The sequence below is a fragment of the Podarcis erhardii genome, assembly GCF_964252035.2.
Source record: "Podarcis erhardii genome assembly, chromosome: 9".
NCBI classification, from domain to species: domain Eukaryota; kingdom Metazoa; phylum Chordata; class Lepidosauria; order Squamata; family Lacertidae; genus Podarcis; species Podarcis erhardii.
The window spans coordinates 12,017,909-12,036,700 of record NC_138512.1 but is presented as its reverse complement, the minus strand read 5'-3'; the positions used below and the strand labels follow the sequence as shown (position 1 = coordinate 12,036,700).

Genomic DNA, 18,792 nt, shown 5'->3' with positions numbered 1-18,792 from the left:
CAATGATACCTAATCAAGCTCCTTTTCTCGACAATGTTAAGGAAGTCAAACCAATTGAATTAAATGAATGCCAGGCTATTATATAAACACTCTAAAGGTGTTAAATTGAATGTGATGGTTTGTTAATGGAAACAAAGAATAACTTTCAATTTCTTCCAGTATTTCTTCTAATCTATATTATGGTAGTAAATGCCTGAAATATAAAGGCAGGAGGAAGCATTATAACAGTGCTTTCATGAAAACCAGTATCATTTTAGTAAGTGTGGTGCTGTGGGTTAAGCCACAGAGCCTAGGACTTGCCGATCAGAAGGTTGGCGGTTTGAATCCCCGCGACGGGGTGAGCTCCCGTTGCTCGGTCCCTGCTCCTGCCAACCTAGCAGTTCGAAAGCACGTCAAAGTGCAAGTAGATAAATAGGTACCGCTCCAGCAGGAAGGTAAATGGTGTTTCTGTGCGCTACTCTGGTTCGCCAGATGCAGCTTAGTCATGCTGGCCACATGACCTGGAAGCTGTACGCAGGCTCCCTCGGCCAGTAAAGCGAGATGAGTGCCGCAACCCCAGAGTCGGTCACGACTGGACCTAATGGTCAGGGGTCCCTTTACCTTTACCTAACTGACATTGGCCAGGATCCAAAGTATCACAGATCCAGTTCCTTGCACCCAAGGAGGCTTTCAGCTTGTTACTTGACTATCACAGCTCTCTGTTGCCCCCATGCTATATGGCAAACCACTTGTGCTAACAAGAGTTTCAAAAACTGCTTGGCTGGTACCTATTCTCCAAGAACAGAAGTGAAATTCCCATTAGGTATGCCCAATTCCTTGGATATTCCTGGGAGCCTAGCCCATGTATCCCTCTCAAAGCCCTGCAGATTTTGAATCTGCATTTTTGCAAAGCATGGACACAAAACGGTAGTGGACCACCTACACCTTGCCAAAAAGGAGGACAAATGATGGACACAGCATAAAATGTGCATGCAGTAATTTCTGTGTATAGATGCACATCTAGAAACGATTGCTGTAATTTAATTTAAAAATACTGCCCATTTCGCTATAGTGGGGAACACCCGTAACCGGATGTCCCACGCATGTTTGCTAATGGCCAGCTTCAAGCCTCTTATTACTGTAGTTCTTTAGCTTAAAACTGGACTTGGACCAGACAACCCTTCAAAGAGTTGTACAGAATGGCACTTGACCACATTACAAAACAATTTCAAAATTTCCATGGGCTACAGTTTGAAATTACAAAGCCATAGCCCTAAAGAGCAAAAAGGTGTGTAAGGAGGAGGCAATATGTATTGAGTAGTTTTCTCATCTGTTTTGTGATAGCAGCCGTGGGGCTTTAACAACTAACTGTGGGGCTTTCAGAAATCTAACAGGTACAGTTCTCACCAGAATGGGGGAAACTTTCATTTGCTGAATTTCTACTTAATACCCTAAACACCAGCAGTTGGGGGAAGTGGAAATGGTGCTGGTTACAGCCTCAGGGCATTCCTGATGTTAGAAAATATTCCATCAGTAAGAACATTTGAAAAACCATTGAAGTATTCTTTAGGCCTTCAGTTAGGAACGTTGCTTATAGCATAGTGAATTACAAGTGTTTTCTGTTGTGAATGGTCACATTTAGATTATTAGTATTATTTATTAAATGCGCTAATTGCTTTATTAACCCAAAGCAACTTGCAACCAACCAACCAACCAACCAACCAAGCAAAAACAATACATTAAGATCAAGGGGGATAACAAGCATTACTTGAGTAATTGATTTCTATACTTGTTGTCATCAATGGCATTGGGAAATATAGATCTGAAGTCCAGAAAGCAAACGATAGATGGCTAGATATGAAGCTGAAAGACTGGACATTTTCGGTAGCTTTCTCTGAAATACCAGTAGAATGGAACCAGATTGCCATTAAAATTCAAAAGATGACAGAGCAGCTTTGAAATTGATTGGCCAGGGAAAGCTAACAAGAGCCGAGGGGCATCTAGTTTGAGGCAAATCATCTCTTAAGAGATGAGCATGAAAATATTCAAGGTTGTCCAGATGGGCACAGGCTACAACTAGGTAGTGAAACTACAGTGGGAGATGGTGGCGATTCCTAGTGCCATAGAGGAAAACAAACATATGTGGAGAGGCACTGTGTATAAACTTTTACTGTACAGTGGTACCTTGGGTTACATATGCTTCAGGTTACATATGCTTCAGGTTACAGACTCTGCTAACCCAGAAATAATGCTTCAGGTTAAGAACTTTGCTTCAGGATGAGAACAGAAATTGTGCTCTGGTGGTGTGGCGGCAGCAGGAGGCCCCATTAGCTAAAGTGGTGCTTCAGGTTAAGAACAGTTTCAGGTTAAGAACGGACCTCCGGAACGAATTAAGTACTTAACCTGAGGTAGGGCTGTATATGTGAATGCTCAAAGCCTTGAAGCCAAGATAAGTGAGCTGGAAAAGAGGTAAAATTTCTTTCCTAGAACTACTAGTCAAAGAATGGACATGAGGGGAAGTGAGTCTGGACATAATCCTAACTGTCACCTAGGATGTGGTGCAAGACTTAAGTTTTCTTGAACCAGTTGGAAAGACTGTGTTGTTGGCTTCAAAGTATACTTAAGTGAACAATTGCCAAGGAAGTAAAAAACTGCCACGTTTGACTTCAGAAGATGAAACTTTAAAAATGGGGGGGATTTTGCAGAAAGGAAGTTGAAAGGGAAAGTCAAGAGGTCAAATCTCTCCAGAATGCTGGAGGGTTATTCAAAACCACGGTAATAGAAGCTCAGCTCGAATGTACACCGCCGATCAGGAAAGGTTAACAAGCGGAGTCAGGGAAGCTATTAGAGGCAAAAAGGCCTCTTTTGGAAAATGAAAGTATTGTCCAAATGAGGAGAACAAAAAGGAACACAAACTTTGGCAAAATAAAAATAAACTTTGGCAAAAACAATGAGGCATGTGAAAAAAAATATGAGGGGCATATCACTTTAAACATGAAGACCAACAACTGTTGCTGTTGTTGTTTAGTCGTTTAGTCGTGTCCGACTCTTTGTGACCCCATGGACCAGAGCACGCCAGGCACTCCTGTCTTCCACTGCCTCCCGCAGTTTGGTCAAACTCATGCTGGTAGCTTCAAGAACACTGTCCAACCATCTCGTCCTCTGTCATCCCCTTCTCCTTGTCATTCCCCTTCTCTTTCCCAACATCAGGGTCTTTTCCAGGAAGTCTTCTCTTCTCATGAGGTGGCCAAAGTATTGGAGCCTCAGCTTCAGGATCTGTCCTTCCAGTGAGCACTCAGGGCAATCCTTAAGATTGCATAGGTTTGATCTTCTTGCAGTCCATGGGACTCTCAAGAGTCTCCTCCAGCACCATAATTCCAAAGCATCAATTCTTCGGCGATCAGCCTTCTTTATGGTCCAGCTCTCACTTCCATACATCACTACTGGGAAAACCATAGCTTTTACTATACGGACCTTTGTTGTCAAGGTGATGTCTCTACTTTTTAAGACCAACAATAAGAAACTCTTTTAACTACATTTGAAGCAGGAAACCAGCTAGGGAGGAAATTGGACCTTTGGATGACGAGAAAGAAGAAGGTGTGTTAAAGGAGGAGAATGAGATTACAGATCAGCTAAATTAACTATTTGCTTCTGTCTTCACTGTGGAAGATGTAGGGCAGATCTCTGTGCTTGAACTTTCTCAGTAAGGGAATTTGAGGAACTGAGGCAAATAGTAGTGACGAGAGACCATGTTCTAGGCCTTATTGATAAATTAACAACAAACTAATCACCGGGTCCAGATGGCAGCCATTCAACAGTTCTTTAAAATTCTAATGTGAAATTGCTGATCTTCTAGCAAAAATATATAACTTATCCCTAAGATCAGATTCCATTCCTGAGGATGTAACACCAATTTTTAAAGAGCGATCCAGGGGGATGCAAGAAATTACAGGTCAGTTTGGACAATTAATGATTGGGAGTTGCTGTGCCATTAAACTTCAGATAACAGACTCGGACAACATTCCAGATTGGAATGGGGTCAGAGGAAGCTGTGTTGATAAAAAAGGCAGTTGGAAAAATATATACTATAAAGCTGTATTTGACGGATGAAAGTATATGATGTTTGACATGACTGAGAATCATGGACTCAGGGACAGAGAATTATAAAGCATCAAAATCAAGATGTGGAAAATATGGAAACAAGGAGGAGAGGCAGGACTGAGATGTGGAGATGCTTCAGAGATCCAGACCATGGGGAGCCTGAAAAATTAATAATTATCATTTGGACTATAATTTGGTCTTTTTTATTTTAGTTTTTTATTTTAATTGGAGTATTATGATTGGATATATTAATTGGATGTTTTTTTATTGGAAAATCAATAAAAATGATTAAAAGAAAGAAATTACAGGTCAGTCAGCTTGATAGTCTTCTTGGAAAACTTGTGGAAAACATCATTAAAAATAAATTCTCCAAGTATATAGAAGACTAAGTCTTGCTGAAGAAGAATCAGTAAGGCTTCGGCAACGGGTAGCTCCTGCCTCCCATAACTGGGTGGATGGGTATTTAAATGGCAGTGCTAGCAAGTGCAAAGTGGTGCAGTCTGGGGCAAGAAGCCTTACCTTCAAATGCTTGCAAACGGGTTCTGAACCGTTGGTTTCTGGTCATCAAAGAGATCTTGGAGTCATGCAGAATAGCTTGATGAAAATGTCAACCCCGTGTATGGCAGTTATGAAAGGGTGAATTCTGCAAATATCATGATGCTCATATACAAATCTATGGTGTTGTTAAGTTGTGGGTGAACATATCAGATGACACAGCGATTCTTCAAACAGCTTTTGTTTATTCACAGGACAGAACAGAACTGAACTGAAGGGTTCAGCCAGCCTGCTTATATAGAGCTCCAGTACAACGCAACTGTAACAACTTTCTTTAACTATCCAATCACTGAACGTCACTTTCAGTCCCTTATTTGCATATGTGGACCTGAGTGAAAACTATCTACAGTATCCCCCTGCTGGCCCAGGGTGAGAACTTCAGTACATAACAGGTGTAGCCAGAATACTGCGTACGGTTCTGACTGCCTTACCACAGAAAGGATATGAGTTGCATCTGTAGTCTGTTACTCAAACCGCTTGGTTTATGTTACAGCTTGAGATACTGGTGTAGGGAGGAGAAAATATTGCATGTGGCAGCCAGCAGCGTTTTGCTTCTCCAAAGATGACAAACTGTGCAGGCAGCTTTATGCAACTCAGCCCACATGCCTGGCCAGCACTGCAAAGCACAGGCTCATGTTTTGTGTGAGTGTGAGGGAGTGCAAAGATAGTGGTTTGGCCAGAGGAGGTATGGTGACTGGTTGTGCCTGACTGGGATGTGGAGTGTGGGAAGAACTCAGAGACAGGGGTAGTAATGCATCACACCAGAAGGTCTGAGCAGAAAACTGAGACATGAAGAAGACAAGAGAGGAGCATTGCATTTTCTAATAAAAAATTAATACGGCAAATATACTGCATATAGGGCATTCATTTGTGCTAGCCCAGCTTTTCGGTAAAGTTCTGCTGCCCTTTACTCATCAGAGCAGAGCCTTATCTCTTGGCTCTAAGTGAGGTCAGTAATCACTGTCCCCACATTTTCTAACTTTCTTCAAACTTTTTGCAATGAGGATGGGAAACTTGCTTCTATCTATCTATCTATCTATCTATCTATCTATCTATCTATCTATCATCTATCTATCTATCATCTATCTATCTATCTATCTATCTATCTATCTACCTACCTACCTACCTACCTACCTACCTACCTACCTACCTATGTATTATTTATTTATTTATTTACTGAAGCTGGAATTCTTTACCACTGCAAATGCATTCAGGGTGACGAAACATATCAAAAAGAATGGGGGAAATTTATGTTATATATAGAGAAGACGATGTGAAAAAGGGAAACCAGTAGAATTAAAATAAACCTCATAACAGGAAAACACAAGAAATGTATTGGATAATAATATCAAAATGAATTCAAAATGTATATTAGGACTATGGTTGAACAATATTTGTAAATGAATATAGACAGACAACAAGAATTGTATATATAGAAAGATTTATTTGTTTACAGACATTTTATGGGAAAAAATTGAAGAACAACAATCATATGTAAAATGGACAGAGACAATGCAAAAAGTTAAAGACGACATAGGGAAATCACCTCGGAAGAGCAAGAACAAATGTGAAACATAATGTACGTGTATGTATAGTGGCACTGTGGGTTAAACCACAGAGCCTAGGGCTTGCCGATCAGAAGGTTGGCGGTTCGAATCCCCACGACGGGGTGAGCTCCTGTTGCTCGTTCCCTGCTCCTGCCAACCTAGCAGTTCAAAAGCCCATCAAAGTGCAAGTAGATAAATAGGTACCGCTCCAGTGGGAAGGTAAACGGCGTTTCCGTGTGCTGCTCTGGTTTCACCAGAAGCGGCTTAGTCATGCTGGCCACATGACCTGGAAGCTGTACGCCGGCTCCCTCGGCCAGTAAAGCGAGATGAGGGCCGCAACCCCGGAGTCGCCCGCGACTGGACCTAAGGGTCAGGGGACCCTTTACCTTTATGTATAGTATGTAACTCAAAATTCAATAAAGATCATCTGGGGGGGGGGGAGCAAATACATTCTTGACTCTGTACTGTGTTGCAGTGTGTACTCGACGTGAAACTCAAAAATCATTGCCACCGTAATACAATCACCAGTTTTGTAACTATAGTGATTTTTAAGGTCCCTGCATGTGGGAGCAGTGGCGTAGCGTGGGGGGGTGCAGGGGGGCCAGCCGCACCGGGCGCAACATTTTGGGGGGGGGCGCTCGCACTCGCAGCTCTCTGCCCCTACCTGGCTCACTCACTCTCTCTCACTGCAGTGCTGGCTGTGCGAATCCGATCCGAGCTGCCGGGTCGCCGCCCACTGTGGAGGGGGAGAGTGCCAGGCGTGCGTTGCGTTGCGGAGTGGAGAGAGAGCGAGGGAGGGACTATCTGGGGGAGGGACAGTGCAGCGGCCGCCCAGCGCAGCGCTGAGCGCGGGAGAGAACCACACCCGACCAGCCCAGGCAGCAGCAAGAAGAAGCTGGCAGCGGCGGCAGGTTAGGGGTTAGGGGCGCAAATTACTTGCCTTGCCCCGGGTTAGGGGGTGCAAATTACTTGCCCTGCCCCGGGTGCTGACAACCCACGCTACGCCACTGTGTGGGAGATATGCTGGCCTTGGCTGGAGAAACAGGAACTAGAGCAAAATTGACCTCAGCTGGATGGAAAAGACAGCAGTGGATATTTCCACACTAGCCTGTGAGTCATGTGAGCCCTGCAAGATCCCTTCCCTGTCAAATACAGCATGGGAAGGATTAAGCTGCAGTGATTTAATCAGGAATCTGCTTAATAAATGGAATAAAAATGGTTCTTTTCCCATTATGTGTTAAGTTCCTATAGTAGCTAGGCACTGCACAAAATAGTTTTTAAAATCCATGCCCCCACCTGAAAACTCACTGTCTAGCAGGGAAAGTAAAGGCAGAGGTAAATTAAAAGAGCAACTGTCCCGTTAGTTGGATCTTTTAAAAGTATAGAAATTCCTTTTGCTGTTCTTCTAATCAGATGGCCTATCATATTGCAGAGTTCCATAAAAGCAACAGTGCCACCTCATGGGCAGTTAAAGAACAAGTACATAATGTACTGCAGTGTAGTTAAATGATGCTCAGTTAATTTTCTTAGTCTTTTACATTAGTGGTGAAGAAGCTGTTATGTGAAAGGAAGTGGGTCCTAATGGTTTCTGCAATGGCACTGCAATGTGGAGTGGAAAAGCACGTTAAGTCTTCTTTTCTTGACACATAAATTGTGCTGCATACTTGTTCCTCACTGGTATCACAAGTGTTTGGACACTTCCAAAAACGTTTAGCTATCCCTGTATAAATGCTGTGCAGATTATTGGCTGGATATTTTTATTTATTGAAAAACCTAGTGGGAAAAGAGAGCCCAACTGCAGAGGCTGGGAAATGGGGACAGAGAGGTGAGGCTGCAGAAATGTGCTTTGGAACCACAAATAATTCAGCATTATAAACAACTTCCCTTTTGAAAGTTCTGAACTAGGGAGGCAGTTACTCTTGAAGTAAGCAGCAGAGGAGCACCGTGTTATAAGAAGTAATATGCTGCCTGCATTTAAATTTATATTTAATTTACAGCAATGTTTTAATACCCCCCACCTAAAAGTGAAGACTCCTAATCTCTAGGTAGATCTCCCCTGGGCAAGCATTCTGCTACTTCCATAAATTGATATTCTTACTCCTTTTTAGGGGGAGGGGTAGCCTGTATCTATTCTTGTTTATACAGTGGTACCTCTGGTTAAGAACTTAATTCGTTCTGGAGGTCTGTTCTTAACCTAAAACTGTTCTTAACCTGAGGTACCACTTTAGATAATGGGGCCTCCCGCTGCCGCCGCCGCACGATTTCTGTTCTCATCCTGAAGCAAAGTTCTTAACCCGAGGTACTACTTCTGGGTTAGAGGAGTCTGTAACCTGAAGGGTTCATAACCTGAAGCGTTTGTAACCTGAGGTACCACTGTACATCAGGTTTTCCTCACATGCATTTTCATCACTGTGAGTCAAGATCAAGTAATGGTTTTTATGTGTAAATGGGCCATCACCAATATAATATAAACCACATATGTACTGAACTGTACATATGTACTGTAAGGTTTTTAATGTGATTATATCTGCCCCTGATCATTTTGTTCGCTGCGGCTGCGTTGATGTTTTATCGTTTTGCTGTTTTTAATAAGTTGTAAACTGATTGTTTTATTGACTAATTGCAAATTGCCGGGGGGGGGGGGGGACTAATCCCGAAAGGCAGCTTAAAAATACATCAAACACATAAATGAGATTCACCCCAAAGAAGAGCTACTGCTCTGTAGTGATTAGAATAGGGTGTGTGACCAACCCTTTGGAGGAATAAGCACATTTTCTAATTGGAGAAACTGTTAATCATAGAATTGCAGAGTTGCAGGGGACCCTGCAGATCATCTAGTCAACCCCTTGAAAAGCAGGAATATGCAGCTGTCCCATATGGGAATTGAACCTGATACCTTGGCATTATCAGCCCCATGCTCTAACCAACTGAGCTATGTGAGCTGTTGTGGGCTGTGCACCACTGGCACTAACTTTTTTCTCTCATTTCCTCCATTCCTTCCTGCTTTTTATTATTAGATCTACAAGTGTTGCAAACTACGTTTAGGAAGTGTGATAGAAACTCCCTAATGAAGCTATTTATAGTAATCACTTATGAGCCAGGCAGTTGTTAAAAAGCGGGGGAGGAAGGGGAAGCCTTCCTATTGGAAACCCTTGCTGGAGTGAGTCTGCCGATATTTCTAGAGGTATAACGTACTGTTTGATGTCAATTCTCGAAAACTCCTGTTGCAAATGCAGTTCTGTGGGCCTGTCTCAGTAGAAAATTTCCCCAGTACTTTTGACCATTGTTCCACGTAGGAAGACTTCGAAATGCATGTGCCAGGAAAGTCGTCCCCCCCGCCCCAATCGTTTCTGAACCGCTGCTTAAGTTTGTCATTATCTATTTGTCAGTTAACTTGCTAATTTGACAGAAAAGCAGTGAAATGGAATTGTAGAAAATACAAACAACGCGGGCAGGTTGAAATATGCTTCTCCTTCCCACTGCAGTCTAAGATGTTGCAGTATAAATATGATTCTATAAAAGGTGTGAATGGAACATAAACATAAAAGTGATGGATTTGGTACAGTCAGTGAACGCAATTATAAGTAGGTATGGCAGAAGACTATTTCATCAAGGCTGGATCCACTGATTAATACAAATCTACTCCATTTCTGCCAGTCAGCGGCTGTACTTCACAGATGAGTTTTCTAAGGGCAGAGGTAAATAACCTTTGCCCCTAGTCCCAATAATTTGCTGTCATTTTTCTCCATTAAATTAGCATATAATTTGGAAGAAATTCACTCTGTTGTTTTCTCTCTCTTCATGATAAGAGCAAAATCTTACCATCCACTCTTTTATGAATGGCTTCTTTGAATTCGCGGTGCATTTTGCTTTAAAGAAATGAGTAAAATGCAATCTGTGGGTGATATGCAACTTAGTTTTCTTCAGAGAAGACTCACTGAAAATAGTGGACATGAGTTACTACTGAAGTCCATAGATTTCATTGGTCTGTACCCTTTTTATCATTTAGGGGGTTGGGGGAGTGGGAGTTTGCTATGTAAAACAAAAGCAATAGGCTTTTTACATTGCTTAACTTCCTTTCTACATTTGCCAGCAAAGTAGCCTTAACGGGTGAGAAAGACAAGAAATAGTTAAACATTTACTTGCAGCTTGATTCATATTTTGAATGGACGTAGAATCTGGGAGAAAATGACTGTTTCAAGAATCGCCGCTTCCTGTCTGTCAATTCAATTCTGTCTCTGGATAATAATTGTATTCATTTAGCATTTAGAATACTCAAATTTGCAAATGACAACCCAAATGAATATTTCATAACAAAGAGGCATGATCCATTATGGTAGTGTGACTCTAACTAGTAGCGTAGCATGACTGATCTCGCATTTAGAATTTGTGTGAGAGACTGTGGCACACGGCTAATTAAAAGTACAGCTTTTAATCTTTAAAAAAACAGAAAGAAAAGAAAAGAAATTTAAGACTCAGGTGAAGGGGAAAGTCCTGTTTTTCCTGTTGTGGGAAAGGTGTGCTGGGTTTGTTGTGAGTTCGTTCCATTGTGTTGTCATAAAACAGATCCACCTGTAAAAGTCTGGAAAGGGAAAACAGTATTTGGAGTTGCCATCTGGGGGTATGTTTTGTGCTCTCCCAAGAAAATGCATAACCTAGGCCAGCAACAGGGTTAGTGTGCAATTTGGTTTATACAAAAATATGCCCCAAGGCAACAGTGGAAAACCTTTCCTGATCGTGGAAATGAGCAAACAGGAATTTGAGTTGTTTGGGTTAAAAACAACAACAGCAACCCACTACGGTAGTTGTGTATCACAACATTGCTTTTGAGGAGTATAAAACAGACACGCAACGCTTCCGGGGCTGCTTTCTTCCTTTCAGCTAATTCAGCCTGTGCAATTTAACATAGCACAAATGTTGAAAAAGTTGTTTTATATTGATATTCTTAGTAGCAATGGGTTTTTTCTTCTTTAAATCATGCTTAGGAGGTTCAGAGCGACTGAGTGAGTAATAGAGGATATATGGCTATCAGTAGCTGTTAGCTGTGATGGTTAAATGGAGTTTCCATGTATGATTGCAGTTTACCTGACCAATGGGACAAACAGTCAAGGAAGGCAGTTGTCTTCCTGTCCTATTACTGTGTTTCCAGAGGTGCCTTCCTACTTCAGAGTAAGCTTTTGTGGGAGTTGGGTTTCCCTAAAACAAGCTCAAGACTAGAGCTTTCTGCTTGAGGTCTCCGGTTGGAAAGAGAATACCATGCAGTCGCGACAGCTTCTTCTTTCCTTTCCCTGCACAAAACCAAAGCCCTGCAAATCGTTCAACACCAACCTTCACCTCTTTAAAAGTTTAGTCTTTTAAGAGGCAAGCGGCCTCCAAATCAAGGCTCTTATTTCTGCCTCCTTCCAAACTTCGAAAACCAACAGCCTTTTGCTCCGTTTGCCTCGGTTTGGAAACGAAAAAAAGATGGGTGGACGCAAGAAGAGAAAGGATTTTAATTTAAATTTTTTTAAAAGCCCCTTGCAAATGGATTGGATCCGGGCACGGCAGAGTTCTGGAGGTGTGGCGCGGGAGGGAACCTGCTTTGGAAAAGAAATCGATCCCCATGTTTCCGCCTGGGAAAGATGCGCGCGTGTGTGTGTGCGCGCCCGCGCGCGTGGACCGGGCTTGACTCGGCTCCAGCCTGGGTCTGCCTCTGAGCGTGACGTCACTTGGCTTTAGCACACAGCGGCACAAGAGCAGGCGGCTGGGTGAGTGACAGGCCAGCCTACTTTTTAATAGCTTTGTCATGTGACTGGAACAGTAGTAAGACAGGTGCCTTCGGTTCACTCTCAGTAAGGGGCTGCTTGGCTGCGCGCGAGTATATTTGCTCTCTCTCCCTCTCTTGCTCTCTCTCTCGCCCTGGCTGTGGATTGTAGTTTCAAAGCTTTGCTGCCGTCATTCAGGACCTGGATGGCGTGGGACATGTGTAATCAGGACTCTGTTTGGAGTGACATCGAGGTGAGCTTTTTGGGGGACGGTCTCTCTCTCTCTCCCCTTTTTTTTTTGCGTGCAAATTCACCCAGCTGGAGGGCTTGTTTCCTTGTATTCTGTTCTTCCTTTCCCTTTTTCCCCCCCTCCTCCCTTTTTTATTTTTCGCTTGTGTTGCTTTGAATCTTGTCCACCCCTCCCTTGCCGGGAAGTAGCTAGAAGAAAGAACCCTTTTGGAATGGAAGCGAGGCTGCATCTTATCTTTAATCCTGTAAGTTTTTCTTTTCTCTCAACCTTCCCACCCCCAACCCCACCCCGCCGGCTTTCTATTTTAAGATTACGCTCCGGTTCCTTGAGGAAATTAAAAAAAAAAAAAGCAACTGGCTCCTGTCATCGGGATCTCCTGCAGTTGGAAACTATTTTTATGTGCCTTTGGCTCCCTTTCCAGTCATATGCAATATTTATGCACAGAGATATTGATATGAATCTATGTCTGAAGTCTTTCCATTGGCATTTAGTGGCATCTGGCTTGGGGAAAAAAGCTGCCTCTTTTTCTGTGTGCCTGAGGCAGATGAAATTCTGTCGTTCACCTTTTAAAACTTGCAAAAAGAAAAAGTAGTTTTATTTTATATGGGGGTTATGGGCTGCAGAGCAGAGATGCTTGTGCGTGGAGCGAGACGGGCTTGGTATCGGTTGCTGTGTTGTGGGAATGTGGCTTCTGTGCTGTGATTTTGGGGAAGAGATGCCCTGTCGCTTCTGCTGGAATGCTTGGGCTAAGGAGTCCTCTTCCTTTGGTTCTGTGCCGCTGAGACAACAGGATGGAGCGTGAGAATAGAGTTTATGCAGGATCTCGTGGTGCTGCCGCTGCTGCCTCCGCTGCTTGAGTAAAAATAGATGGCAATACATCAAACCTGCAGCTTCTGCTGGCTACAATTCATAAAGGGGAGGGGGGAACGGAGGCAGGGGTGGGGAAGAAAATAAGCAGCCCATTGGGAGTCTCTGGAGTATAGGAACAGAGGCTTGAGGGTGTCTAAATGGTTGCAATCAGGAAAACCAAACCAAAATAAATATCTGAGTTCGAAATGGTGTAGTGCCTGAAAGTTCCTGCAACTTGGGGAAAACTTTCCCCCTCCCCGGTTATCCCAAAACAGAAGCCTCAAATGATAGCTACTTTTACAGGCCATTTCTTATGCACCTCCATTCAGTCTTTTAATGGGGATTACTTTTAACTAAGTGTGCACAGGATTCCAGCTTTAAATGCTTCCTTTGGCAGGAGAGAAAGCTACTGGTGATTCCCTTCCCCGCAACCCCCTCCTTTTAAAAAAACCCTGAAGATGTTGTTTTAGTGCATGGGCACATATTATTGGGTACAATCCTTTAATACTTTCTGCATATACGTATTCCGGGCAGGAAGCAAATATAATTATTATTATCCCATTATTATTATTAATTATCATCATCAAAAATCATGTTTAAAATATTTGCATCTGCCGACTTCTGTTTGCATATCGTAATTTTTCATCTCTTGTTTTGACTCAGTAAAGTGGAAGAGATATGGATAATTCATATGTCCTGTAGCTATTATGAGTCAAAGTGGTAAGCGAGTGACTTGCTGGCTCCAGAAGTCCTGATTTGTTTCTGAGCAGCTGGGAGCATCCAGTGGATTAGAATCATAGATTGCCGTCTTGGTTTTTGTTGCACGGGTCTCGGCTGCCGTGGCTTCGTTTTTTCCATCATGCATTATTCCTAACGCTGCTAGGAGCTTATTTGAGGAACCAATGTCTGTGGAAATGTTGATGATCTATTTTAATCACCAGTGTTCCTGCAGGAATTTCAAGCTGGTAACAAGAAAATATAATTTATGCCAGTGAGCCGTTTATTTGCTTTTGGGTTTGGGTTCTTCTTCTTGTTGTTTTTACTTGTTTAGAGGAAGGGAAGGGGGTCTGTATGAGTTGTATTGCAGATAAGGTGGCTTCTTAGTTCCATCTTTCAAAGTGGCATGAGCTTTTGACCCTATGTGCAGACAGTTTGGTTACTGGCTATAAGCTGTTCCTGCTCCTCTGGGGAATCGCCTTTCCTCTTAAAGTACGACCAGCATCAAGTACGATAGGCAGCTCTCCCCCCCTTCTTTTTTTGAGGCCCTCCAAATTCACTTCTGATATAAAATACTTGAGATCCCCTTGTTCATAACAAGGAGATTCCCTGTTCTTTAATAAAGGCCTGTACATCACAGTAACTGATCAGCGTCCCACAGCGTTTCTCTGTTTAATGAAGGTAATGTACGACGAGGCTGCAAAGATTGATAAAGAGGATGCACATGGTGTTATGTTTGCTTTAAGCATATCGTCCGTGTTTGGGATCATCTCTCTCTCTCTCTCTCTCTCTCTCTCTCTCTCTCGCCTCCCTCTCCCTCCCTCGACTCTCTTTAACAACCTTGTTAAATACAGATTATTGTTTTCACTAATGCAATTTAAATGGCATACATCCAGCCCTCCCCCCACCCGCACACACTGGCCATCATTTAGTTTTAAAAATTACCTTCGGAAAGCCACACGAGCCTCCAAAAAGGTTAACGGAGAATGATGCTTAATTATGATGATTCATTATCATTGATGCAGTTAAGCTAATTTATTGTTTGCTCTTTAACTAAGCGTTTGGAGGGGTGGGTGAGAATGATCTGGGGGCAAAAGAAAGGCACAATAATTAGCCTTTGTGTTTAGTGACTGCTTTATCCTCTTAAAGCTTATTACAGAACTAAGGGTATAGTTGTGTAATAACTGCCTAAGCTGTTGGCTGTATTTTTTTTAAAAAAGGGGGGGTGGAGAGACATTGCTTGCAAAGTGCACCTGTTAAAGATGTATAGACAAACGCCAGATATCTGCGACGAGGACAGTCAGATGAGGACAGTTACAGGACTCGGAGTGTTAAACCTGGCATCATTCAAAGGCCAAATATAAATTAATAACAGGAACACTTGCTACTAATGTCTCTCAGATTAGAAGTGTAGTGCCATATCTAGAAGCATTGATTTTATTATCAGGTCAACATTGGCAAGAGTCAGCATGCTTCACTTCAGATATTCCATTTGTTTTTTAAAAAGTGACACTCGGGTCATTAGAGAGAAATGAAAACTGCGAAGAGAAGACTTCCTTTGTTTTTAAACCCCCTGCCCCAAATAGAACAGTTATTTCTTATATTGCTTCAAAATGGCCACTGCAGGCCTTTTTGAAAAATGTGTACCTATTGAGAGAACCCATCCAGTTTTAACTAGGCAGTGCAGAGGGATGGAGAGAGAATGGGAATCTATTTTTACAAATGAAAAGTAGTAAAGCGATCAGCACGGTGCCTTGGAAGTCTGTGGCATCAGTTTTAAGCCACTGACCTCCACAACACAAACCTGGGGGATGATGCTGAGAATCTACCTTTTCAGGCAAAGACCTAGATTATCCTTTAATGAGATCACAGATTTCATTTGGGCATCAAGAAAAGGTCATTTCTGCATTATAACATTTGCCAACTTTAGGATTGGAAACATAGAGGGTGGGGAAGCCTTTTATTTTTCCCCTAAGGGGAGAAAAACAGTTTTCATTACCACTCTTGCTATGCAGTTTTCTTTGTGTGTTTCCCCCACCTTTTCTTCAAGTTTGCCATACACTACATATGTTTGTGCGTATAACTCAGGTAGGCCTTGAACTGTTACAGCTTTGTACTCGTTTCAAAGAATAGTAATAAAGAACAGAGACTCTCCTTCCAGCCCTTAAGTTTCCCTTTCTATGCACCTATTGTCTGATTCCCTGCATCGTCCTGCTTGACCACTGAAAGTGGAATGGTAAATTGTAGCCTTTGCCAGCTTCTCCAAGTCTATTGACCCTGTTTCTCTATTCCAAAGCATGCCTTGCAATTAGGTTGTCACACGTAAAGGCAGAATATGCAGTGCTGGAGTCGCTCTTTCAGGGACTGCCTGTCAAATGTTTCAGGAAGTTTATTTTTCTGAAGTCCAACTTTAGCAAGAAACCTGCACTTAGCTGTTGAAGTGTGACATGACAGACATTGAATTCCTATGTTTGCTGGGGGAAGGGTGCTTTAAGGTTACTGATACATTCACCTTAATTGACCTCATTCGAGCAAGATTATAAATAAGGGAAACTATACCATCTTTGAGGGTGAATGACAGGCCGTGGCATCTGAAATCCATGTGCATTTTTCGCGGGGTGTTTTGGCTGCTGCATTTGACACAGATAAATCCAGGGAATGGAAGGTGGGAGACTGGAAATCTTCATTGTTAAACTGACTACATTTTGTCACCTTTTAACAACATAATTGCTAATTCATATGGGTGCCAACACAGGGGAGTTCTGGCTTATGCAGAAAAAATAAAATAAAAGCTGAAGATATACTACAGACACAATGCAGCAAAAGTTAAGCACTTTTGAGTCACAATTAGTTCAGTTGCAAAGTTCAGCACCATGTTTAGTTTTGTGCCATTAAACTCTGTAGGATTTGTGTTTGTGGCTATGTAGTTAAAAACAAATTTTCACAAGGCTGTAGCTGTAGCCTTACTTACCCACATTGTGACTGCTGAACAGTTGTGGATACGTTGTAAAAAGACATGTATCTTCAGTTAGCCTGATATCTAAATTAAATGATGCTGAGACGTCTACGGAAATATATGCTGCCTAAAGGTATTAGTAGAATGTGCTGTAGTATTAGTACAAGGTTTGCTTTGCAATGATTCTCCATATGTAACAGTTACCTAGCAAAACTTGCCAGAGCCAAATGTCAATCCCCACAAGATCAGAATGGAAGTACAGTAATAAGATTTTTTAAAAAATACAATTGCACGTTCAAACATCTCTGTATAACGGAGCTCTAACAATTTAGCAATATGTTCTCAGAGGAAGAATGAGTTTCATGGGTAGTGAAATCAATCCATGATCCAGGGGGTAGATTTCAGCATAAACTATCAATATGTAAAAACAAAAACAATTGAATCAATAAAATCATACGTATGCCTTACATTGAGACGTCACTGGTCCACCTTGCTCCTTCTTGTCTGTTCAGTTTGGTGGCCGCTCACCAGGTCTCAGATGGAGGTCTTTCCCAGCTCTGTGGACTCTTTATGTCAGGGAATGTTTGTATGCAGCGCATACACACTACAACCGAGCTATGGGCTAGGTAACATTAAACATCTTTTTCCATACTTCAGCTCAAACACAGGCTTTTGACTCCATGTATAAGTCACTTGCAGAAGTGCTACTATCATGATTGCTCCTGCACAGTCCCACTGACATTTGCAACTGTCACCCACTAAGACTGGAGTGAATATACAGTGACAACTACACTAGCCTCCAGTGGCAATGCTTTGCGTGGCTATTCCCTCCCCCCCACAGGTGGAATAAATAAAGACAACGGACACAGCGATTTAGGTTTAATGGGCGAAATTGGCCACAACTTTATTGATTACAGGAAAGAAGGGTATTGGCTTTAGGCATTGGCCCCTAACCAACTATCCGGTCTAACCGGGAAGGGTTAAACACCAACAGGGGGAGCCACCCGAGATGCGTATCCCTGGGCGCTCCCCGAGGGGTTACCGCTCGGGTGCGCGCTTTAGGCCCTAGCCTCCGTAGGTTTCGGACGAGGCGACGCCCCTCGGAGTCCTTTAACGAACTACCCTTCAAGCATTGGGGGAGGTGATGGCGTTCCTCCCCCCCAACCTCATCTGCATGACAATACCCCGGCCAATGCCTACCGCCGAAACCAAGGGAGTTGTGACGATTTGCTACGAGGTAGGCGAAAAAACCAAGTGGCTCACAAAACCAGCCAATTAGCCAAATGGAAAAACTCCTACCAGGCCCCTTGCGGCGACCAGCCGAAGCCCATAGCAAGATCGGTAGCAAAAACCTAAAGGGCGGGTGGGTGGGAAACCGCGTCGTCTCCCGGGCGAAAAGGGGCGAGCCGAGGGCTGCCCCGACCTTAAGTGGCCTTTCTAAGGCCCGCCCCTGCCGCCAGCCAATTGGCTGGCGCCAAGGGGATGTTAATTGAGGGAATCCCGGCGGCCTCCCGCGAGGCTGGCAACAGCCTCGCGAGGGCGAGTGTGGGTGGTGTCGTGATCCCGCAACCCCCCCTCCTCCTGACGATCGGAAGGGGCATTCCCTTGTATGGTAAATAATGGCACCATGTTCATTTAACTGAAGATGCGTACATTGCTGGGAGTGTTGTGGGAGCAACCACCAGATCATCATCTGATAGCCAGCACCACTTCAAGTTATGTATGACACAGGCATTGCAGGATTGGCTGGCCCAGCTATTGGACAAATGGGATACATGCCACAGGATCTTATCCTGCATAAGACACCCTGGTGTTCTTATTATCATTGCCAGGACACATGACTACTCAGTCCTGGCCTGGACTAGCTGGATTGCCATAGCAACAAAAATGATTGCTTGAGATGGTAAGGGTTGTTGAAGAAGCTGTTTGCAACCCATACATAGTCTCTTAACACATGGCAAGAAGCCAGTTCATATTTTGCGGGGGAGAAAAGGGGCAAATGTAGTTCACAGCAAATGTACAGGCCCACTCATGAATATAAAAAGGTAAAGGGACCCCTGACCATTAGGTCCAGTCGTGACCGACTCTGGGGTT

The 18,792-nt window shown here is 43.1% G+C and overlaps 1 protein-coding gene across 6 annotated transcripts in view; it reads left to right on the top strand.

Moving 5' to 3' along the window:
- Window positions 1-18,792, top strand: part of PPARGC1A (PPARG coactivator 1 alpha) — a 662,475-nt gene that overhangs the window by 527,058 nt on the left and 116,625 nt on the right. Inside the window, exon 1 of one of the 6 annotated variants that reach the window (XM_081876231.1) lies at window positions 11,909-11,929. The exons of 3 other annotated variants lie outside the window; for them this stretch is intronic. Coding sequence is in view for 2 of the 3 variants with exons in the window: in XM_081876228.1 (XP_081732354.1) it covers window positions 12,132-12,179 (48 nt within the window). In the remaining variant the exon portion in view is untranslated. Of the gene's footprint in view, window positions 1-11,908; window positions 11,930-11,993; window positions 12,180-12,252; window positions 12,421-18,792 lie in introns of those variants that run through there. 2 more of the 6 variants (XM_081876228.1, XM_081876229.1) reach the window with 2 other exon arrangements.